The 24630-nt window shown below is 51.7% G+C and overlaps 1 protein-coding gene across 2 annotated transcripts; it reads left to right on the forward strand.

The window, feature by feature from the left end:
- The first annotated feature begins 396 nt into the window (after nt 1–396).
- mapkbp1 (mitogen-activated protein kinase binding protein 1) lies at nt 397–24163 on the forward strand. 2 transcript variants are annotated; one of them, XM_079752545.1, is made up of 31 exons: nt 397–957; nt 3240–3331; nt 4275–4337; nt 4442–4499; nt 4721–4891; nt 5657–5794; nt 7017–7199; nt 8099–8259; nt 9068–9257; nt 9684–9824; nt 10277–10473; nt 11223–11314; nt 11627–11752; nt 12356–12426; nt 13676–13797; nt 13959–14034; nt 14600–14711; nt 15112–15175; nt 16355–16456; nt 16658–16770; nt 17077–17126; nt 17337–17513; nt 17747–17845; nt 18460–18575; nt 19529–19671; nt 20414–20659; nt 20743–20833; nt 21548–21864; nt 22019–23176; nt 23349–23425; nt 23742–24163. In XM_079752545.1, exons 1-31 carry the CDS (start codon nt 847–849, stop codon nt 23961–23963), a joined length of 5079 nt encoding a protein of 1692 aa, XP_079608671.1. In that variant the 5' UTR covers nt 397–846; the 3' UTR covers nt 23964–24163. The 2 variants fall into 2 exon arrangements, with proteins under 2 accessions (XP_079608671.1, XP_079608672.1); XM_079752546.1 differs by having other exon boundaries at nt 17080–17126.
- The last annotated feature ends 467 nt before the right edge of the window (nt 24164–24630 follow it).

A 24630-nucleotide genomic window follows, 5' to 3' on the forward strand; every position in this document is an offset into this window, starting at 1 on the left:
TGCTTAACATAGAGCTAGTAGATGTAGAGCTGAGAGCTAGTATATGTAGAGCTGGTAGAGATAAAGGTAGTTTATGTAGAGTTTGATCGAGCTAGTAGATATAGAGCAAATAGATAAAGCACTATTAGAGATCGAGTTCGGTTATATAGAGAGCTGATTCATATAGCTGGTGTATATAGACCTGATCGTAATAGAGCTGGAAACAAATACACGTCACATAAGTCATTCAATGACACCGACATGTGCTTTTTCTGTTGGGTTGTTTTCATGCTTCAGTGTGCATCCTTCAGGTGTAGCGGCGGGCTGTGGCCGCTGGGGGCCGCTGCAGGCGGGGTTCCAGCGGATTGGGGTCAGTGTGTCTTCTCATGACATATGGCTGTCAGTATGTAGCTATGGTGTGTCGCCTATTTCACAACCAACACGGAACGGCATGGATTCCTATTGAATGGGACTTCAATTGGACTTCGGTTTTGCTGCGGTGGCTTAGGTTGGGTTTGTGTGATTCCCGCTTTGGGGGAGGTCCAGTAGTCCCGACCAACCGCCCCCGTCGTGCTGCCGTACACCGGTAGAGCTGCCGGGAAGCAGGGTCTCAGTGCCGGTGCGATCGGACCGAGGTTCGGTCGGCTCTGACCGCAGCGTCGGGAACCAGGGAGTGTGTTTAGTATCCTTCTACCACCAGGACGGGCGGGAGGCTTTGGAGGGCGAGGAGTCGCTGAACTGGAACAAAACCTGGAGACCTACGGACGACGCGCACGGCGACACGTACGGGACATGTTAGCGGGTCTGTGAGCTCGGCGACGGAGGTCTTCAGTCTGTCCAGTCTAGTTGGTGCGGATCTATCTCAGGATGGCCGCAGACGGAGCCACAATTAAGAGTCGGATCCGGAGCCTCCTCCGATCTCCGTCCATCAAACTGAGGAGGAGCAAGGCGCAACACAAGGAGAACCTCGGGAGCAAGGTGGGACACACACTGGGGTCTGGAGGTGGGATAGCGGGGCGACAGTACTGGGGGACCCCAGGGATGAACCAAGGAGATTCTCTCTCTCTCTCTCTCTCTCTCTCTCTCTCTCTCTCTCTCTCTCTCTCTCTCTCTCTCTCTCTCTCTCTCTCTCTCTCTCCCTCAGCCCTATAATAATAAACCACTACTAGATACTAATAGGGTTTAATATGGAGAGCTACGATATGAAACAATGTGCAGAAGTTGTGTAAACATTTACACAGTACAATCTTGATGTAAACATGTTTCTCTCTCTCTCATGTTAATCGTGTCATGTGTCTAAAGTAAACCTTCCTAAACCCCCATGTGGTGTTTATACACACACACACGCACACACGCGCTTGCACACACACACACATACATCCTGGTGTGTCTGGTTTGACTTGTTTAGTTTGAACCTGTACTGTCCACGTGTGAAACAGTACATGTAAATGTATGTGTATATTGACTGTAGACAGAGAGAAACTGACCAATGAAGAGAAACCCACACACACACACACACACACACACACACACACACACACACACACACACACACACACACACACACACACACACACACACACAGAAATAGACAGATGGGTAGACAGACAGACAGGGTTAGCTAGCCTAGTGGTGTGCAGCCATCCAGACCACTAGCTGTAGCAAGCCCCTCCCTCTGGTCCCTCACTGGTCCACCCTGTGATTGACAGCTGCAGAGCCAATAGGCTCATAAGCCCTATCCTGTGATCTGTCATGTGACCTCAGAGTTCTGCTGATGGAGCAAATGGGGGGGGGGGGGGCAACAATACTATACTGTACAGAGGGAGCTAGGGATTGTTTTGACTTGAGAGGGAGAGCGAGAGAGAGAGAGAGAGAGACACCAAGATGTACTTTGTAAATGTTTACACAACACTGTAGCTCCACATATTATACACTATTAGTATCTAGGGCTGCTGGTTTGTTATTATAGGGCTGTTATTCACTTATAATCTTTATATAATATTTAACAGTGAGAGAGAGATGGGGAGAGAGAGAGAGTGATGTTGGGGGGAGAGAAAGAGGGAGAGAGAGAGGTGCACACAGACCTTCTTTTATGGGAGTGGTTACAGTTTGTGTTTGAAGACCTCCCTTCACTTTAGAGAACCAACAAAGTTATCCCAGTTAGCCATGGCGGCTAACACAACAGGCTGCTAGCTAGCTATTAGCATGCAGTATAATGCCATTACAGTATGGCTACAGAACTTAGTGAGCTGATATTGGAACAAAGGGAAAACACGAAGGAGAAGTTGTCGATTTCAAGGAAGAATGTCCTTTAACACGGTATGAAGTGTCTGTCTGTCTGTGTGTGTGTCTGTGTGTGTGTGTGTGTGTGTGTGTGATTGTGCGCGTGTATGTGTGTGTGCTTGTGCAGCAGTAAGGATCACATGGTCTAATCTGGGATGCTTCACGGACGCGTCTCTAAACAGTGTTGCTTCCCACGTGCAGCGCGGCCGGTACACCTCTAGCCGAGCGATCTACTCGCCCCCAGCTGCTAGGACAGGCTCCGCCTTCACCAGGTCACCAGGCGACAGGCGACATGCTGCAGTTGGCTGCTGATTAAAGTCCAATCAATTAGATTCAAGTTGATCCAATTAGCTGTGGTTGGGTTCCATGGGAAGCACCTCAACGTCAGCTCAGCAACCACTCCTCCTCTTGTACCTCCTCCTTTCTACAGCTCCTCTCACCCCTCCTCTCACTCCTCCTCTTGTACCTCCTCCTCTCTACAGCTCCTCTCACTCCTCCTCCTCTCACTCCTCCTCCTGTACCTCCTCCTCTCTACAGCTCCTCTCACTCCTCCTCTCTCTACAGCTCCTCTCACTCCTCCTCTCTCTACAGCTCCTCTCATTCCTCCTCTCACTCCTCCTCCTGTACCTCCTTCTCTCACTCCTCCTCTCACTCCTCCTTTCTCTACAGCTCCTCTCACTCCTCCTCCTGTACCTCCTCCTCTCTCTACAGCTCCTCTCTCTCCTCTCTCTACAGCTCCTCTCACTCCTCCTCTCACTCCTCTCTCTACAGCTCCTCTGTCTGATTGACTGGTGTATTCCTTTACATTCAGGGCATTTATCAGACGCTTTTATCCAAATGCACTTATTACAATAAGTACATTTGTCAGAAGAAAGAGAAACAACAATATGGTCGGTACAGTAATGACGTTCATAGAACCAGTATAACCAGCATGTCCGGTATGACCTAGTAATATAATGTGTGTGTGTGTGTGTCAGGTGGTTCTGGAGAAGGTTCTGGGCATCACAGCCCCGGGGAACCGAGCGCTGGCCTGTGACCCGCGGAGCGGACTGGTGGCCTACCCTGCTGGGTGAGACGCACGCACGCACGCACGCACGCACGCACGAGACGAACGCACACACGCATGCACGAGACGAACGCACGCACGCACGCACGAGACGAACGCACACAGGCACGCACGAGACGAACGCACACACACACGCACGCACACACACGCACGAGACGCACGAGACGAACGCACACAGGAACGCACGAGACGAACGCACACACACACACGCACGCACACACGCACGAGACGCACGCACGCACGAGACGCACGCACGCACGAGACGCACGCACGCACGAGACGCACGCACACACGCACGCACACACAAGCACGCACGCACGCACGCACACACACGCACGCACGCACGCGCACACACACAAGCACGCACGCACACAATCACTCACTCACTGACTTACTCACTCACTGACTTACTCACTCAAACATAAACACACGTAAACACACATACACACGTATAAACATATATAAACACATATAAAAACATAGTCATACACACTCATAGACACACATAGTCATGCACACAGGCACACACAGACACACACGAACAAACACACCCAGACTGTACAGGAGGGGGAAGGTGCATTCTTGGTTAGAACTTTCACTAGAAGCGGATGGGAGAGGTGCATTCTGGGTAACCGGTTAGAACTTTCACTAGAAGTGGATGGGAGAGGTGCATTCTGGGTAACTGGTTTACTGCACTGCAGCAATCTGGGTCAATGGAACCCTCTCTCTCTCTCTCTCTCCCTTCGATCCTTCCACTGGTTTCTCTCCCCCTCCTCCCCCCCTCTATCTGAAGGGAGAGGGGAAAGGGGGGGAGTCACACTACATGTATGTTCCTTTGAGGGGGGACCGCAGACCTCTTCTCCCCCCTCCCCTCTCCCTTTATATACACTAACCGTTATATACCATACAATACTTGATTCAATGATGTGTGTGTGTGTGTGTTTAGGTGTGTGGTGGTTCTGCTGAATCCAAAGAAGAACAAGCAGCATCATATCTTCAACCATTCCAGGTACGACCCGACAGCCAATCACATCCATGCTCACCCCCTGACCAGCCAATCACATGGCTGCTATCCAGCTCAGCAGCCAATCAGCTGTCTCTCTCTCCTCACAGGAAGACCATCACCACCCTGGCCTTCTCCCCTGATGGAAAATACATCGTAACTGGAGAGGTACACGCACGCACGCACGCACGCACGCACGCACGCACGCACACACACACACACACACACACACACACATTATTGAATCAAGTATTGTATGGTATATAATGGTCAGTGTATATAAAGGGAGGGGGTAGAAGAGGTTGTACTGTTTCATACTCATCTGATTATATCCCTCCTCTCCTCCCCTCCTCTCTCTCCCCCCCCTCCTCTCTCCCCCCTCCTCTCAGAGCGGTCACATGCCAGCGGTGCGTGTGTGGGACGTGTCTGAGTGTGTCCAGGTGGTGGCGCTACAGGAGCATAAGTACGGCGTGTCCTGTGTGGCCTTCTCCCCCAACAGCAAGTACATCGTCAGCGTGGGTTACCACCACGACATGATCATCAACGTGTGGAGCTGGAAGGTCTGTCTCTCTGAGCCTGTCTGTCTGTCTGTCTGTCTGCCTTACGGCATGTCTCTCTCTCTCCGTCTGTCAGTCTGTCTTTCTGTCTCTCTATCTGTTCCTCAAACAGTCTGTCTCTCTATCTGTCTAATCCGACAGTCTATCTGTCTATCCGTCTGTCTAACAGCCTGTCTCTTTATCAGTCTGTCTGTCTGTCCGTCTGTCTGTATTGGAACAGTGATTTTTTTCCAGGAACCATAATGTCACATGTTTGAGTTTAGACCATAACTGTGTGTGTGTGTGTGTCTCTCTCTCCCTGTGTGTGTGTGTGTGTGTGTGTGTGTGTGTCGTTCTCCCCCTGTATGTGTGTGTGTGTGTGTCTCTCTTCCTGTGTGCGTGTGTGTATGTGTGTGTGTGTTTCCCTGTGTGTGTGTGTGTCTCTCTCCCCCTGTATGTGTGTGTGTATGTATGTGTGTGTGTCTCTCTCCCTGTGTGTGTGTGTGCGTGTGTATGTGCGTGTGTTTATGTGTGTGTGTGTGTGTGTATTTCTCCCTGTGTGTGTCTGTGTGTGTGTGTGTGTGTTTCTCTCTCTCCCTGTGTGTGTGTGTGTGTCTGTCTCTCTCTCCCTGTGTGTGTGTGTGTGTGTGTGTGTCTCTCTCTCCCTGTGTGTGTGTGTGTGTGTCTCTCTCTCCCTGTGTGTGTGTGTGTGTGTGTGTCTCTCTCTCCCTGTGTGTGTGTGTGTGTGTGTGTGTGTGTGTGTGTGTGTGTGTGTGTGTGTGAGAGCAGAAGAACGTGGTGGTCTCCGCCAACAAGGTGTCCAGTCGGGTGACGGCCGTCTCCTTCTCCGACGACAGCTCCTACTTCGTAACCGCCGGCAACCGACATGTCAAGTTCTGGTACCTGGACCACACCAAGACCTCCAAGGTATCTGTCTCACCCACTGACCTGTCTCACCTGGCTGACATGTCTCCCCCCTCTTACAGGTCTCACCCCTCTATGACCTGTCTCACACCTCTAACCTGTCTCACCTCTAACTGACTTGTCACCCATTCCTGACCTGTCTCACACCTCTACAACCTGTTTAAATTCCCTGACCGGTGTCACCTCACTGACCTGTCTCACTTAGTGAAGTGAGACAGGTCAGTGAGGTGACACCGGTCTCTCCCCTAACTAACCTGTCTGAATGTTAGCGTCATTGTTTCAGACTATTTACGTCAGCTAAACTGGAGCTAACTGAATGTTAGCATGACAGCTAAATAAATCGTTAGCATCAGAGCTAGAAGATCATTTGAATTGGGGCTAACAAATACTAGCATCAAAGCTAACTGAATGTTAGCATCAGAGCTAACTGAAGATTAGAATCAGAGCTAACTCAATATCAGCATCAGAGCTAACTGAATATCAGCATCAGAGCTAACTGAATATTAGCATCAGAGCTTACTGAAATTTAGCATCAGAGCTAACTGAATATTACCATCAGAGCTAACTGAATATTACCATCAGAGCTAACTTTATATTAGCATCAGAGCTAACTGAATATCAGCATCAGAGCTTACTGAAATTTAGCATCAGAGCTAACTGAATATTACCATCAGCGCTGACTGAATTTTACCATCAGGGCTTACAAATCATTAGCACCAGAGCTAACTTACAATTAGCTTCAGAGCTACCAGAGATGGTGAACATTAGCGAAGCTACCAGAGGCTAACGGAGGCTACCAGAGGCTATCAGAGGCTAATGGAGGCTAACGGAGGCTACCAGAGGCTATCAGAGGCTAACGGAGGCTACCAGAGGCTATCAGAGGCTAACGGAGGCTACCGGAGGCTACCGGAGGCTAACGGAGGCTACCAGAGGCTAACGGAGGCTACCAGAGGCTATCAGAGGCTAACGGAGGCTATCAGAGTCTAACGGAGGCTACCAGAGGCTATCAGAGGCTAATGGAGGCTAACGGAGGCTACCAGAGGCTATCAGAGGCTAACGGAGGCTACCAGAGGCTATCAGAGGCTAACGGAGGCTACCAGAGGCTAACGGAGGCTATCGGAGGCTAACGGAGGCTACCGGAGGCTAACGGAGGCTACCAGAGGCTACCAGAGGCTAACGGAGGCTATCGGAGGCTAACGGAGGGTGTGGTTCCTCTGGTTCCCAGGTGAGCTCCACGGTGCCCCTCTCTGGCCGCTCCGGCCTGCTGGGGGAGCTCCGCAACAACTTCTTCAGTGACGTAGCATGTGGGCGGGGTAAGCAGGCGGCCTCCACCTACTGCATCACCTCCTCCGGCCTGCTCTGCGAGTTCAACGAGCGCAGGCTCCTGGACAAGTGGGTGGAGCTACGGGTGAGTCTGCTACCTGATTGGCTGGGGAATCCTGGCCTGCCGATTGGTTCTGGCTAAATAATATGTATATTATTATCTCTCTCTCTATATCTATATATCTATTTATAGATATATAAATATCTCTGGATTAGAGTTCTCTTATTTATTTAATAACCAAACCGTATACATATTATATACTGACCGTTTTATGTATATAATATTTATATATCCTCCCCTTGTCTTCTTCCTGTCCAGAGAGTGGACTCAGTTACAGTAAGTCTTTCAGAATAAAACATCAAGATCATCATCAATTCTTTCAAAATAAAAGCTCCAGATCATCATCGAGTCTTTTCAAAATAAAACATCCAGATCATCGTCACCATTTGCATGCTCCTCACCCCATTGGATGGTTTCCCTCTACACACCTGTCACTCAAGCCTCACGCCTCGACCTATTGGCTGGGTGGGGTTGGGGCCCATCCCCACCTATTGTCACCTTGGCTTCACTTCACCTGCAGCACCATCTACCCTCAGACAGACAGACAGACAGACAGACATACAGACGGGAATACAGACAGCAATTCAGACAGACAGTAATGCTGCCATAAATGATTACAGACAGACATGTGTAGTAATACAGACAGACAGAGTGACAGTAATGCAGACATAAGTTAATACAGATGGATAGACGGACAGTAATACAGACAGTGATACAGACAGACATATAGTAAGACAGACAGACTGACAGACACACAGACTATTGTACAGTCGGTAATACAGACGGGAATACAGACAGACAGACGGTCCTACTCTTTCGCAGAAAGGGGGCAAACAATGGCTGCTCTGTCCGTCTCTTACACTGAGTGTGTGTGTGTGTGTGTGTGTGTGTGTGTGTGTGTGTGTGTGCGTGTGTGTGTGCAGACGTGTCAGGCTACGTGTGTGTGTGTGACGGAGGAGCTGCTGTTCTGCGGCTGTGCTGACGGGACCGTCCGGGCCTTCAGTCCGGTCACCCTCCACTTCCTGTTCACCATGCCCCGCCCACATCCCCTGGGCTGTGACATCAGCAGCCTGAGGCACGCCAGGTAGGCTCCGTCACTGAGGACGGTCGCTTTAGCTCTCCTTAGTTAAACATTAGTTCCCAAATCAATGGAAAGTCCCATTCTGTAATATTCTGCTCTGATTCCCCCTCCTATCCTCTCCTCTCCTCTCTTCTCCTCTCCTGCCCCCTTTCCCCTCCTCCATCCTCTCTCCTCTCCTTTCCCCTCTCCTCTCTCCTCTCCTCTCTTCTCTTCTCCACCTCTCTCTCTCTCTCTCTCTTGCTTCCTCTCTCCTCTCCTCCCGTCTTGTCTCGTCTCCTCCCCCTCTCCTCTCCCCTCTCCTCCTCTCCTCTCTCTCTCTCTCATCTCCTCTCCTCTCCTCTCTCTCTCCTCTCCTTTCCCCTCTCCTCTCCTCTCTCCTGTCTCCTCTCCCCTCTCTCCTCTCCTCTCCTCTCTCCTCTCTCCTCTCCTCTCCTCCCCCTCTCCTTTCCCCTCTCCTCTCCTCTCTCCTCCTCTCTCCTCTCTCTCCTCCTCTCTCCTCTCCTCTCCTCCCCCTCTCCTTTCTCCTCTCCTCCCCTCTTCTCTCCTCTCTCCTCTCTCCTCTCTCTTCTCTCCTCTCTCCTCTCTCCTCTCCTCTCTCCTCCTCTCTCCTCTCTCTCCTCTTCCCTCTCCTCCTCTCCTCTCTCTCCTCTCCTCCCCTCTCCTCTCCTCCTCCTCTCCTCTCCTCCTCTCCTCTCTCTCCTATCCTCTCTTCTCTCCTCTCTCCTCCTCTCTCCTCTCCTCTCCTCTCCTCTCTCTCCTCTCCTCTCTCCTCTCTCCTCTCTCTCCTCCCCTCTCCTCTCTCCTCCTGCAGCCAGCTCTTTGCCACCCAGCCCTCGGTGCGGTACCCTGATGCGGTGTGTGTGAGCTACGACCCGACCAGCCGCTGGTTGTCGTGTGTGTACAGCGACCACAGCGTCTACGTGTGGGACGTCCGGGACCCCCAGCGCCCCGGGAAGCTTTACTCTGCCCTCTACCACTCAGCCTGCGTCTGGGGTCTGGAGGTCAGCCCCCATGTCACGCTTACCTTCTTATTTAATATCTCATTTATCAACTCATGTTGTATCTACGTCCTGGCACTTAATGTACGCACTTATTGTATGTTGTGCGCTCTGGCACTTAATGTACGCACTTATTGTATGTTGTGCGCTCTGGCACTTAATGTAAGTACTTATTGTGTGTCGTATTTATTTATAGAACTTAGTTACGTAGCATCTTATCCTAGCTATCTCTGCTGATTACAGGGGAATGGTTTAACCTGGTGATTGTTAGTGTTGGCACTTGGTTCTATGAACATCCTTACTGTACCGACAGACATATTGTTGTTTCTCTTTCTTCCGACAGGTGTACTTATTGTAGGTTGCTTGGGATAAAAGCGTCTGCTAAATGCCCTGAATGTAAATCTGACACCTACTCCCTGCGTGTTTCAGGTGTGTCCAGAGGGGGTAGGAGGAGCAGGAGGAGGTCACCTCCCTCTGCCTCCTGGCTCCTTCCTCACCTGCTCCGGGGACAACACCATCCGGCTGTGGAACACAGACGGACTCAACACCCCCAAGAATATACTGAGTCAGGTACTAAACTAATACATACTAGTTCACTCTTAGTTTAGACAATACACCTTAATATATACTAATACTCACTTAGTGCATACTAGTACACACTTAGTTTAGACAATACACCTTAATATATACTAATACTCACTTACTACATACTAGTACACGCTTAGTTTAGACAATACACCTTAATATATACTAATACTCACTTAATACATACTAGGACACACTTAGTTTAGACATTACACCTTAAAATATACTAATACTCACTTAATACAAAGCGTGATTGGTCAGGTTTAACGAGGTGTAGCATGATTGGTCAGGTTTAACGAGGTGAAGCATGATTGGTCAGGTTTAACGAGGCGAAGCATGATTGGTCAGGTTTAACGAGGCAAAGCATGATTGGTGAAGTTTTACGGGGCGAAGCGTGATTGGTCAGTTTTATTCATAATAACTCTATTCATATCCAGGACCTGGTGTCGGTCATCTACACCGACCCCTCCCTGGCCGGACTGACGGACACTGAGGGCGTTGCCCAGGGGAACCAGGAGAAGGCGGGGTCAGGGGCAGAGCCTCAGACCTCTGAGACCAGGACAGGCCTCCGGACCCTGTGCATCAGCCCCGACGGCCTGCACCTGGCCTCAGGGGACCGCATGGGCATCCTCAGGTACAGAGCCTGGTCCTACCAGACTCACGTACTACGTTAACTCACTTGAAGGCGGGTGTCTGTTGAAGTTTAAATCTATTGGATCTGCCCAGTGCCACTCTGGATCTGCCGTAACCAATCGCTAACGTTTGGCCGGGAATCACGTTGCGCGCAGGCTGTAAACAAACCAAACACACGTGCGTGACGATGTCCGTCAACGAGAGCTGACTTTAACGTCGTTGATCTCCACCACTCAGCCACTCCCTCTGTTTGCTGATTGGACGCAGAAATTTTGGACGGAGAAAACCCACTAACATACCGCAGACACAGACCTAGTACTGAAGGAAAATTAAAATTGAGGGGAAGTAATTAGGCGGGCGGAGCCAGGCTAAGAGAGCAAGGCACTAAAGGGCTGATGATGGTCCCACGTTCACGCGACGCAAGGACCGCGCAGACGTTTCGACGCAGTCGTGAACCAGTCTTGATTCTGCGTCGGGTTTTAGTGAGCGGACCAATCACAGCCCTTGCTGCTGCGTTGCCTCGACGGACGGTTAACATTTTTGGGAGGCGCACGTCAGGCCCTTGGGGTCCCTTGGGGTCAGGGTCCGCGAGGACATAACGGGATCGTTAACGGGATCGTATCGTTAACACTGCAGGGTTGGGGGTTTGATTCCCTACACATATTCCTTGTGTAGCTCAGTCGGTAGAGCAAGAAACATACTCTGTTTGTGTGTGTGTGTGTGTGTGTGTGTGTGCGTGTTTGTGTGTAGGATACATGACACTGAGAACATGGAGGAGATTCTGAACGTTCAGGCTCATGACTCTGAGATCCTTTGTCTGGAGTACTCTCAACCTGACACAGGTGAGACCTCATCACTCACTCATCACTCCCTCACTCACACTCAAGCTTGTTTGTGTAAATGAAGTGAGAGACTTGTTCTTCATCTCTCTCTTGGTCTCTCTTCCTGTCTCTCTCCTGCTCTCTCTCTCTGTCTCTCTCCTTGTCTCTCTCTTGGTCTCTCCCCCTGTCTCTCTGCCTGTCTCTCTCCCTGTCTCTCTCCTTGCCTCTCTCCCTGTTTCTCCCTGTCTCTCTCCCTGTCTCTCCCGGTCTCTCTCCCTGTCTCTCCTGGTCTCTCTCCCGCTCCCTCCCCGGTCTCTCCCCGGTCTCTCCCAGGTCTGAGGCTGCTGGCGACGGCCAGTAGAGACCGTCTGATCCACGTGTTGGACGCGGCGCGGGACTACAGTCTCCTGCAGACGCTGGACGAGCACTCGTCCTCCATCACCGCCGTGCGCTTCGCTGGTGAGGAGCCGGCTGGGCGGTGACCTGGTTACCTGGTCACCTGGTCACCTGGTTACCTGGTTACCTGGTTACCTGGTCACCTGGTCACCTGGTCACCTGGTTACCTGGTCACCTGGTCACCTGGTCACCTGGTTACCTTGTCACCTGGTCACCTGGTTACCTGGTCACCTGGTCACCTGGTTACCTGGTCACCTGGTCACCTGGTTACCTGGTCACCTGGTCACCTGGTCACCTGGTTACCTGGTTACCTGGTCACCTGGTAACCTGGTTACCTGGAGTAGACTAACTAACCAACACTCTGACTGTTCTACCACGTCAGACTAGATGTTTACAACAGGACCTCCATATGATGGTTGGTTACCTGTAGAGTAACTAACTAACCAACACTCTGACTAGTCCAACAGATCTAACTAGATGTGATAAGGAAAAACACTTTTTAATGATTGCACTACTGGTTAGATGTATACCGCATTTCGTTGTACTGGTTGTCCTTACTTGTGCAATGACAATAAAGTTTAATCTAATCTCATCTAATGTTTAGAGCAGGACCTCATGTAGAGCGCTGACTGAATGAATGGTCATGTGATCTCCTCTGTCCACCAGCCAATGAAGGGAAGGTGAGGATGGTCAGCTGTGGAGCTGATAAGAGCATCTACTTCCGCACCGCGCACAAGGTGAACACCGTGGAGGCTGACCTCATATACAACATGATGTTAGAGGCTAGAGGCTAACCTCATATACAACATGATGTTAGAGGCTAGAGGCTAACCTCATATACAACATGATGCTAGAGGCTAACCTCATATAAAACATGATGTTAGAGGCTAGAGGCTAACCTCATATACAACATGATGTTAGAGGCTAGAGGCTAACCTCATATACAACATGATGCTAGAGGCTAACCTCATATACAACATGATGTTAGAGGCTAGAGGCTAACCTCATATACAACATGATGTTAGAGGCTAGAGGCTAACCTCATATACAACATGATGCTAGAGGCTAGAGGCTAACCTCATATAAAACATGATGTTAGAGGCTAGAGGCTAACCTCATATACAACATGATGTTAGAGGCTAGAGGCTAACATCATATACAACATGATGCTAGAGGCTACCCTCATATACAACATGATGTTAGAGGCTAGAGGCTAACCTCATATACAACATGATGTTAGAGGCTAGAGGCTAACCTCATATACAACATGATGCTAGAGGCTAGAGGCTAACCTCATATACAACATGATGTTAGAGGCTAGAGGCTAACCTCATATACAACATGATGCTAGAGGCTAGAGGCTAACCTCATATACAACATGATGTTAGAGGCTAGAGGCTAACCTCATATACAACATGATGTTAGAGGCTAGAGGCTAACCTCATATACAACATGATGCTAGAGGCTAACCTCATATACAACATGATGTTAGAGGCTAGAGGCTAACCTCATATACAACATGATGTTAGAGGCTAGAGGCTAACCTCATATACAACATGATGCTAGAGGCTAGAGGCTAACCTCATATAAAACATGATGTTAGAGGCTAGAGGCTAACCTCATATACAACATGATGTTAGAGGCTAGAGGCTAACCTCATATACAACATGATGCTAGAGGCTAACCTCATATACAACATGATGTTAGAGGCTAGAGGCTAACCTCATATACAACATGATGTTAGAGGCTAGAGGCTAACCTCATATACAACATGATGCTAGAGGCTAGAGGCTAACCTCATATACAACATGATGTTAGAGGCTAGAGGCTAACCTCATATACAACATGATGTTAGAGGCTAGAGGCTAACCTCATATACAACATGATGCTAGAGGCTAGAGGCTAACCTCATATACAACATGATGTTAGAGGCTAGAGACTGTCTGACCTGTGTGTGTGTGTGTGTGTGTGTGTGTGTGTGTGTAGACAGAGGAGGGCATGGAGTTCTCCAGGACTCACCATGTGGTCCGGAAGACCACCCTCTATGACATGGACATCGACTCAACCAGGAAGTATGCCGCTATTGGCTGTCAAGACCGCAGCATCAGGTACACACACACACACACACACACACACACACACACACACACACACACACACACACACACACACACACACACACACACACACACACACACACACACACACACACACACACACGCACGCACACAGAATGAAGATTAATAGATTTTGTATTCTTCTCCTCCAGGATATTTAACATCAGCAATGGTAAACAGAAGAAGATGTATAAAGGTTCTCAAGGAGAAGATGGAACGCTCATCAAGGTCTGAAACTCTTCTCTGACATGCTCTACTAGACTCTATTATACTCTACATTACTGTACTATAATATATAGCTATAGATATACTATACTCTAACCTTCTCTACTCTAACATACTCTTCTGTGCTCTATAGAAGTCTACTCTAACATACTCTACTGTACTATACTCTAACATACTCTACTATACTCTAACCTACTCTACTGTACTATACTCTAACCTACTCTACTCTAACATACTCTACTGAGCTCTATAGAACTCTACTCTAACATACTCTACTGTACTATACTCTAACATACTCTACTCTGACCTACTCTACTCTAACATACTCTACTGTACTGTACTCTAACTTACTCTACTCTACTGTACTCTAACCTACTCCACTCTAACATACTCTACTATACTCTAGCCTACTCTACTCTAACATACACTACTGAGCTCTATAGAACTCTACTCTAACATACTCTACTGTACTATACTCTAACCTACTCTACTCTAACATACTCTACTGTACTATGTTCTATAGAACTCCACTCTAGCCTACTCTACTGTCCCCCCCCCCCCCCCCCAGGTGCAGACAGACCCCTCTGGGCTCTACATCGCCACCAGCTGTTCCGATAAGAACATCAGCATCTTCAACTTCTACTCAGGAGAATGTGTGGCCACCATGTACGGCCATTCAGGTGGGTTCGGCTGCTAGAACCTCCATACTGTTAGAACCTGGTGGAACCTCAATACTGTCAGAACCTGGTGGAACCTCAATACTGTTAGAACCTGGTGGAACCTCAATACTGTTAGAATCTTTTGGAACCTTGTACTGCTAGAACCTCTAATACAAGAACTTCTTCTGCCAGAACCTCTAATATAAGAACTTCATACTGCTAGACCCTCATTCTGCTAGAACCTCTTACTGCTAGAACATTCTCTATAATGAAACCTTCCAGATTATCGAAACCCTCCAATCATGGTTCACTATGTCTGTCTGTCTTGTCTCCCTATGTGTCTGCCTGTCTGCCTGCCTGTCTGCCTGTCGCCCTGTTTGGCTGCCTGTCACCCTGCCTGTGCTGCCTGTCTGTCTAACAGAGATCGTGACAGGGATGAAGTTCACTAATGACTGTAAACATCTCATCACCGTCTCTGGAGATAGGTAATGCGCTGCTACAGTACTGACATCATACTCACATCGCTACTGTACTGATGACATCATACTAACATCACTACAGTACTGATGCATCATACTCACATCGCTACACTACTGATGACATCATACTCACATCACTACAGTGCTGATGACATAATCCTAACATTGCTACAGTACTGATGACATCATACTAATATCACTACAGTGCTGATGACATAATCCTAACATTGCTACAGTACTGATGACATCACACTAACATCACTACAGTACTGATGACATCATACTCACATCGCTACAGTACTGATTACATCATACTAATATCACTACAGTGCTGATGACATAATCCTAACATTGCTACAGTACTGATGACATCACACTAACATCACTACAGTACTGATGACATCGTACTCACATCACTACAGTACTGGTGACATCATACTCACATCACTACAGTACTGATGACATCAACCTAACATTGCTACAGTACTGATGACATCAACCTAACATTGCTACAGGACTGATGACATTACACTAACATCAATACAGTACTGATGACATCATACTCACATCGCTACAGCACTGATGACATCACAACAACACCGCTACAGTACTGATGACATCATTCTCACATCGCTAAAGTACTGATGACATCATACCAACATCGCTACAGTACTGATGACATCACACTTACATCAATACAGTACTGATGACATCATACTCATATCGCTATAGTACTGATGACATCATACCAACATCGCTACAGTACTGATGACATCACACTAACATCAATACAGTACTGATGACATCATACCAACATCGCTACAGTACTGATGACATCATAATAACATTGCTACAGTAATTAGGAAGTCATACTTACACAGCATTTGTTTGTTCAATATAAGGTTTTATGAGATGAATATAAAGTGATTTTATATCCTCACTGTATGTAATAGGATGTCATGTTATATTCTAGCTGTATATAATATGATGTCATATTATGTATAATATTGTCATGTTATGTTCTAGCTTTATATAATATGATGTCATGTTATGTATAATATTGTCATGTTATGTTCTAGCTATATATAATATGATGTCATGTTATGTACAATATTGTCATGTTATATTCTAGCGATATATTATATGATGTCATATTATGTATAATATTGTCATGTTTTATTCTAGCTGTATATTCGTCTGGCGGCTGAGTCCTGACCTGACCATCAGTATGCTGCAGCGACTGGCTGACCTTCGACCTCAGAACAAGACGCCTCAGTACAACCCCAGGTAACACACGCACACACACACACACACACACACACACACACGCACACAGGCATACACACGCAGGCACACACACACACACACACACACATGCACACAGGCATACACACACACACACATGCACACGCAGGCACACACACACACAGACGACTCATGTAAACATTTGTTGTTTTTTCACCTATTTTTGTGTGTGTGTGTGTGTAGGCGGGATCTCCATGGCTCCTCCCCCATTGTCAACATGTCGTCTGACAGCGATAAGGAGGAAGAGGAGGATGAGGAGGGTGGTGTTTCGTCGAGACGAAAGGATGAGCTCACAGGTCTGTTTCCACGGTTACAGTATGTACCATACAAAGCACTGATCCATCGAGACTGAGTGCACAGACCACTCCCTCTGCTCTGAGGCCAACCCCCATGGTCACAGGCCCCTCCCCTCTAGATTTAGGCCCCGCCCTCTGATCAAACACAGAGTACTTGGCTGATTTTGAAATAGACATTCAAATAGACGACCGCATTGACCTTTTCGTGTGTGTGTGTGTGTGTGTGCGTGTGTGTGTGCGTGTGTGTGTGTGTGTGTGTGTGTGTGTGTGTGTGTGTGTGTGTTGGCGTGCATGTCTGTGCCCTAGTAGGGACCAAGCAGGAGAAGGCTTCCCAGAAGTCCCCAGACAGCAGGAAGGTCAGTGGGAGGAGCTACTTGAATCCACAACACAAACACATCACTGGTACGCATCACTTCCTGTCTGGACAGGATGTGATGTACAATAGGTGTTTGTGAAAGACATCCTGTGCAGACAGGATGCTGCGTGGTGCTCACTGGTGTGATGCTGATGCTTGCTGAGGCCTAGCTTAGCAGCCGTTACCGCGGCGACCGTCTCCGTGTCCACAGGGGGCGTCTCGCACGCCGCGGCGCCGCTGGTCCCGGCGGGCCGAGACCGCCGACCGCCTGATGGGGGTCCAGTCCATGATGGACCTCCGACACCTGGACCACTACGCAGACCCGGACCCGGACCCGGACCAGGACCTGGACCTGGACCTGGAGCAGGACCTTGAGCAGCCGGGATCGGTACTGACACAGGCGCGCTGTCTGTCTGCCTGTCTGTCTGCCTGTCTGTCTGTCTGTCTGCCTGTCTCTGTCTGTCTGTCTGTCTGTCTGTCTGTCTGCCTGTCTGCCTGTCTGCCTGTCTGTCTGTCTGTCTGTCTGTCTGTCTGTCTTATAGATAAAGAGATAACTATCATCATGATCAATATCATCTAATCTAGTAATAATCCAGTATATCCCCCCCCCCCCCTCCCCAGGATAATCTCCGCCCACCTCACTTTAAGGACCGCCCCCTTGATGCCCAGAGAGGGGAGGAGCTTGGAAGTACAGTTAGTCTGCAGGTCACCTCCACTTGGGTAGGACACACGCACGCACACACACGCACACACACGCACACATGGACGCCCACACACACAGAAGCATATCAACTTACCTTTTAATACAAATGTTATGCACAAATATTTAATTCTACCTGTCTGGCCCCCTCCTGTGTGTCTGTCTACCTTTCTGTCCCCCTCCTGTCTGTCTGTCTACCTGTCTGTCCCCTTCCTGTGTGTCTGTCTGGCTGTCTACCTGTCTGTCCCCCTCCTGTCTGTCTACCTGTCTGTCCTCCTCCTGTGTGTCTGTCTACCTGTCTGTCTGTCTACCTGTCTGTCCCCCTCCTGTCTGGCTGTCTACCTGTCTGTCTGTCTACCTGTCTGTCCCCCTCCTGTCTGTCTACCTGTCTGTCCTCCTCCTGGGTGTCTGTCTACCTACCTGTCTGTCCCCCTCCTGTGTGTCTGTCTACCTGTCTGTCCCCCTCTTGTCTGTCTGGCTACCTGTCTGTCCCCTTCCTGTCTGTCCCCCTCCTGTCTGTCCCCCTCCTGTGTGTCCCCCTCCTGTCTGTCCCCCTCCTGTCTGTCTGTCTACCTGTCTGTCCACCTCCTGTCTGTCTGTCTACCTGTCTGTCTGTCTCCCTGTCTGTGTCCAGGCTGAGGACGGTGGTATGAGGACCAGAGAGAGGCCGGGGTATATCCGCCTGTCTCCAGATGTGGACGAGCGGGTGGTCTACCCCCCCTGCTGGGAGGACCGTGTCAGCCTGGGGGGGTGGGCTGTGTGTGTGTGTGTGTGTGTGTGTGTGTGTCATGGTCTAACAGTGTGTGTGTGTGTGTGTGTGTCATGGTCTAACAGTGTGTGTGTGTGTGTGTGTGTCATGGTCTAACAGTGTGTGTGTGTGTGTGTGTGTCATGGTCTAACAGTGTGTGTGTGTGTGTGTGTCATGGTCTAACAGTGTGTGTGTGTGTGTGTGTGTCATGGTCTAACAGTGTGTGTGTGTGTCATGGTCTAACAGTGTGTGTGTGTGTGTGTGTCATGGTCTAACAGTGTGTGTGTGTGTGTGTGTGTCATGGTCTAACAGTGTGTGTGTGTGTGTCATGGTCTAACAGTGTGTGTGTGTGTGTCATGGTCTAACAGTGTGTGTGTGTGTGTCATGGTCTAACAGTGTGTGTGTGTGTGTGTGTGTCATGGTCTAACAGTGTGTGTGTGTGTGTGTGTCATGGTCTAACAGTGTGTGTGTGTGTGTGTGTGTGTCATGGTCTAACAGTGTGTGTGTGTGTGTGTGTGTCATGGTCTAACAGTGTGTGTGTTTGTGTGTGTGTCATGGTCTAACAGTGTGTGTGTGTGTGTCATGGTCTAACAGTGTGTGTGTGTGTGTGTGTGTCATGGTCTAACAGTGTGTGTGTGTGTGTGTGTGTCATGGTCTAACAGTGTGTGTGTGTGTGTCATGGTCTAACAGTGTGTGTGTGTGTGTGTGTGTCATGGTCTAACAGTGTGTGTGTGTGTGTGTGTCATGGTCTAACAGTGTGTGTGTGTGTGTGGTGGTCTAACAGTGTGTGTGTGTGTGTGTCATGGTCTAACAGTGTGTGTGTGTGTGTGTGTCATGGTCTAACAGTGTGTGTGTGTGTGTGTGTCATGGTCTAACAGTGTGTGTGTGTGTGGTGGTCTAACAGTGTGTGTGTGTGTGTGTCATGGTCTAACAGTGTGTGTGTGTGTGTGCGTAGGGAGTTCCAGGTGAAGGAGGTGCTGGGGGGCTCCCAGAGGGGGGGTCCAGACGAGCCGAGCCCCGACAGCGCCTGCTCCCTGGGCTACTGCCCCTCCACCAGCCCACCCTGCAGCCCCCCCACACACAGCCACCCGCAGCACGGTGAGGCACGCACACACACACACACAGGACGGTGAGGCACGCACACACACACACACACAGGACGGTGAGGCACGCACACACACACACCCGCAGCACGGTGAGGCACGCACACACACACACACACGCAGCACGGTGAGGCACGCACACACACACACACACAGCACGGTGAGGCACGCACACACACACACACACAGGACGGTGAGGCACGCACACACACACACACACAGGAGCCCGTCGTGTGGAACCAGGAGTGACATATCCTCCTCCTCCTCCTGCTCCTGCTCCTCCTCTTCCTCCTCCTCCTCCTCTTCCTGCTCCTCCTCCTCCTCCTGCTCCTCTTCCTCCTCCTCCTTCTCCTCCTGCTCCTCCTCCTCCTCCTCTTCCTGCTCCTCCTCTTCCTCCTCCTCCTCCTCTTCCTCCTCCTGCTCCTCCTCCTCCTGCTCCTCCTCTTCCTCCTCCTCCTCCTGCTCCTCCTCTTCCTCCTCCTCCTCCCCCTCCTCCTCCTCCTCTTCCTCCTCCTCCTCCTCTTCCTCCTCCTCCTCTTCCTGCTCCTCCTCTTCCTCCTCTTACTCCTCCTCCTCTTCCTCCTCCTGCTCCTCCTCCTCCTGCTCCTCCTCTTCCTCCTCCTGCTCCTCCTCTTCCTCCTCCTCCTGCTCCTCTTCTTCCTCTTCCTCCTCCTGCTCCTCCTCCTCCTCCTCCTCCTCCTCCTCCTCCTCCTCCTCCTGCTCCTCCTGGTCCACAGGCTGGGAGAACATGGAGGGCCTCGGCATGGACGGGAACTCCTCGGACCTGGAGGAGGAGGAGGAGGAGGCGGCGGGAGAAAGAGCAGGAGCAGCAGGAGCAGCCGGAGGAGCAGGTGAGGGGGGAGGAGGAGGAGGAGGAGGAGCAGAAGGAGGAGTCCAGGGGAGGAAGCTGGCCCCCCAGACCCCCGACCAGGAGGCCTTCCTCAAGCAGCACTTCGTCACCCTGGCCGACGACACCCCCTCAGGTACCTGACCAATCACAGGCCTGCTGTCGGTCACATGACCTCCCCTCTGGCCCCTCCCCTGAGCCTCTGGTTCTGCCCCCCAGGGAGTCCCAGCCGGAGCGTGCAGAGCTCCAGCGAGAACCTCAGCATCTCCTCCCGGTTCCACTGCCAAGGAACACAGAACCCTCCCCCCAGGTAACCCCCACCTTCAGTCCACCCTGACCCCTCTCTGACCCCTGACCTCCAACCTGACCCCTCTCTGACCCCTGACCCCCACCCTGACCCCCACCCTGACCTCCACCCTGACCTCCACCCTGACCCCTGACCTCCACCCTGACCCCTGACCTCGACCCTGACCCCTGACCTCCACCCTGACCCCTGACCTCCACCCTGACCCCTCTCTGACCCCTGACTTCCACCCTGACCCCCAACCTGACCCCTAACTTGACCCCTCTCTAACCCCTGACCTCCACCCTGACCCCTCTCTGACCCTTGACCTCCACCCTGACCTCCACCCTGACCTCCACCCTGACCCCCAACCTGACCCCTAACTTGACCCCTTTCTGACCCCTGACCTCCACCCTGACCCCTCTCTGACCCCTGACCTCCACCCTGACCCCTCTCTGACCCTTGACCTCCAGCCAGGTCACCTCCACCCTGACTAAGTGAAACATGTCTGTGTTCTGCTCCTCTCCTTCGTTGAGTCCAGTTGATTGGTTTAGTTGACAGGGACCATGTACAGAACAGGTTCCAACATTACAGACAAACGAAAACAAAACAGCAGCGTCAACAACATTACAGAGTAAAAACCACACAAAACACACCAAGCGTTTGGTGTTCTACACAAAAGGATCAACGATCGCACGATTGATTCCCTTTTAGCCATGACCTCTCCTCTCCTCTCTGCAGGAGGTCTGTGTTCCCCTTCTCCTCTGAGACCCCGAGTCAGGCCGGAGCAGGAGGAGAAGCAGGAGGAGGAGGAGGAGGAGGAGGAGAAGAAGAAGCAGGAGGAGGAGGAGGAGGAGGAGCGAAGGGGTCCAGGGTTCAGGTCTCGGAGGTGCGGCCCCTGAACCAGCCCAGCGAGGCCTGGGCCAGGAAGAAACCCCCGGGGGGGGCGGAGTCTAAGAGGAGTGTGGGGGGCGTGGCCAGGGGTGTGGCCTCATACCTAAGCTCCTCCTCTGGCCTCCGAAAGGCTAAATCAGTGCAGAGTCTGATGCCCGATGCAGGTAATACACACACACACACACACACACACACACACACACACACACACACACTAACAGACGCACACACACACACACACACTAACAAACACACACACACACACACATCGATTCACACACACACACACACTTTCTTACTCTTTCTCTCTCTCTCCAGCAGAGAAGCCTGTCTCTCGCCCCTCCAGGGAGGTGGCCCCCCTCCCCCAGCGACCCACGACCCTGCCCTCCTCCCCCCGACGCCCCGCCCCCTCTGCCCTGCCCACCTCCCCCCGGCCACGCCCATATCCGCTGGCGGTCTGCCCCGTCGCCATCAACCACAGCAGCAGCGCTAAACTCAGCCCTGTCAGCGCTAGCATCCCTGCTAGCGTCGTCGCTAGCAGCCTCACCGCTAGCAACGTCACCGCTAGCAACAACGCTAGCAGCCCCGTGGCTAGCAGCGTGGCTAGCAGCGTGGCCAGCAGCGTGGCTAGCAGCGATGCTTACGCTGGCGCCGTTAGCTTCCCTGCTAGCGACGGGGCGGCTAGCGGCCTGCGGCGGGCGTCCCGGTCCTACATGAGCCCGACCACCAGCTCGATGGCCAAGATGTCCCGCTCCGCCTCTCTGGGGGACGGCCTGGACACCCTCGCCGAGGACCGCCCGACGGGGGGCGGGGCCTGTGCTTTAGCCACGCCCCCCAGCGCCAGCGTGGTCCCCACCCTCATCTCCGGCCCTTCCGTCGCCGCCTCCTCCTTTGGTAACCACGGCAACCTGCAGGCGAAGCTCAGCGTGGAGTTTGGCCACGCCCTCCCCGACAAGCCCAGCCTGGCGGCGTTCTCGCCGGCCGCCAGGACGGCCCCCAGCTCCTCCTCTTCCTCACCAGCGCCCCTGCGAATCCCCCAGGGCCCCCAGGCCCCAGTGCAGAGCTCCACCTCAGAGACCTGGAACGAAGGAGTGGTCCCTACCGCGGAGCTGAACCACCAGATCCCCCAGGCCCCAGTGCAGAGCTCCACCTCAGAGGCCTGGAGTGAGGACGTGGTCCCCAGCGCGGAGCAGAACCACCAGACCTCCCATGCCCCAGTGCAGAGCTCCACCTTAGAGCCCTCGAGTGGGGAAGTGGTCCCCACTTTGGAGCTGCACCACCAGACCCCAGCACAGAGCTCTGCCACAGAATCCTGGACAGAAGGAGCGGTCTCCACAACGGAGCTGCACCAGAAGGACCCAGCGCAGGGCTCCACTCCAGAGCCCTGGAGGGAGAAAGTGGTCCCCACCGCGGAGCTGCATGTCCAGGCCCTAGACACCAGCCAGGACGAGAAAAGAGGCGATGACGAGTCTTCAGGTGAACCTCCACACACTATCACCTGTCTTACCTCATCACCTGTCTCTCCCACACCTTGTGACCTGTCTTACCTCACCACCTGTCACTCCCTCACCTTGTGACCTGTCTCTCTGACCTGTCTCCCTGACCTGTCTCCCTGACCTGTCTCTCTGACCTGTCTCCCTGCCCGCAGTGAGCCTGGAGGTCTGCAGAGCGGCAGCTGCTGAGCTCCAGAGGACCTTCAGGAGAGCAGCGCACCTCCACAGCCTGGTACACACACACACACACACACACACACACACACACACACACACACCTCTACACCCTGGTACACACACACACATACACACACTCACACACCCTTGTACACACACACACACACACACACACACACGCTGGTGCACACACACACACACACACCTCTACACCCTGGTACACATACACACATACACACACACACACACACACAAACACTCTCACACCCTTGTACACACACACACACACACACACCCTGGTACACACACACACACACACACTCACACACACACACAGGTTACATGTATGTGTGTGTGTGTTTTACCTCCAGGTGAGCAGTAGCTCCGCCCCCGCCTCAGCCCCTGATAAGCATGAGATGAACAAGGTCCTATCAGAGGCCTTTGGCAGCCTGAGGGCGGAGCTAAACACCCCAACCCTGGGAAGGCTGGACCCGCAATGCATGCTGGGAGGAGAGGAGCGGGCCCTGGAGCTGCTGGAGCGCTACTCCCAGCTCCTCCTGCAGGCTGTGGAGAAGAAGCTGGAGGCCCACTAGACCCTCCCACCTCCTGGACCACTGGACCACTAGACCCCCATCACCTCCTGGTCCTGGACCACTAGACCCCCCCACCTTCTGGTCCTGGTCCTGGACCACTAGACCCCCCCACCTTCTGGTCCTGGACCACTAGACCCCCCCACCTTCTGGTCCTGGTCCTGGACCACTAGACCCCCCCACCTTCTGGTCCTGGACCACTAGACCCCCTCACCTTCTGGTCCTGGACCACTAGACCCCCCCACCTTCTGGTCCTGGACCACTAAACCCCCCCACCTTCTGGTCCTGGACCACTAGACCCCCCCACCTTCTGGTCCTGGTCCTGGACCACTAGACCCCCCCACCTTCTGGTCCTGGACCACTAAACCCCCCCACCTTCTGGTCCTGGACCACTAGACCCCCCCACCTTCTGGTCCTGGACCACTAGACCCCCCCACCTTCTGGTCCTGGACCACTAGACCCCCTCACCTTCTGGTCCTGGACCATCTGGCCTCCACCTCTGTACTGAGGACCGTGTTGACGTTCCTCCTGGTGTCTCCGGTTCCTCTGGGTTATTGCGTGGATCTTCAAAGAACGTTATGTTCTCAGTGGACCTCAGGGACGAGGGACACATCCTTTAAAACAGTGTTTAATCTGGACCATCTGGGTGAGAGGACTACAGTGTGTGTGT

Source organism: Pollachius pollachius (genome assembly GCF_949987615.1).
Source record: "Pollachius pollachius genome assembly, chromosome: 15".
Lineage (NCBI taxonomy): Eukaryota > Metazoa > Chordata > Actinopteri > Gadiformes > Gadidae > Pollachius > Pollachius pollachius.

Excerpts from the sequence above, each read along its gene's own strand:
- mapkbp1 (XM_079752545.1), top strand. The coding sequence starts at position 847 with ATGGCCGCAGACGGAGCCACAATTAAGAGTCGGATCCGGAGCCTCCTC. Across the intron at positions 17,846-18,459 it reads TGCAGGTCACCTCCACTTGG|GCTGAGGACGGTGGTATGAG; the intron begins GTAGGACACACG and ends GTCTGTGTCCAG. Across the intron at positions 20,834-21,547 it reads ACACAGAACCCTCCCCCCAG|GAGGTCTGTGTTCCCCTTCT; the intron begins GTAACCCCCACC and ends TCCTCTCTGCAG.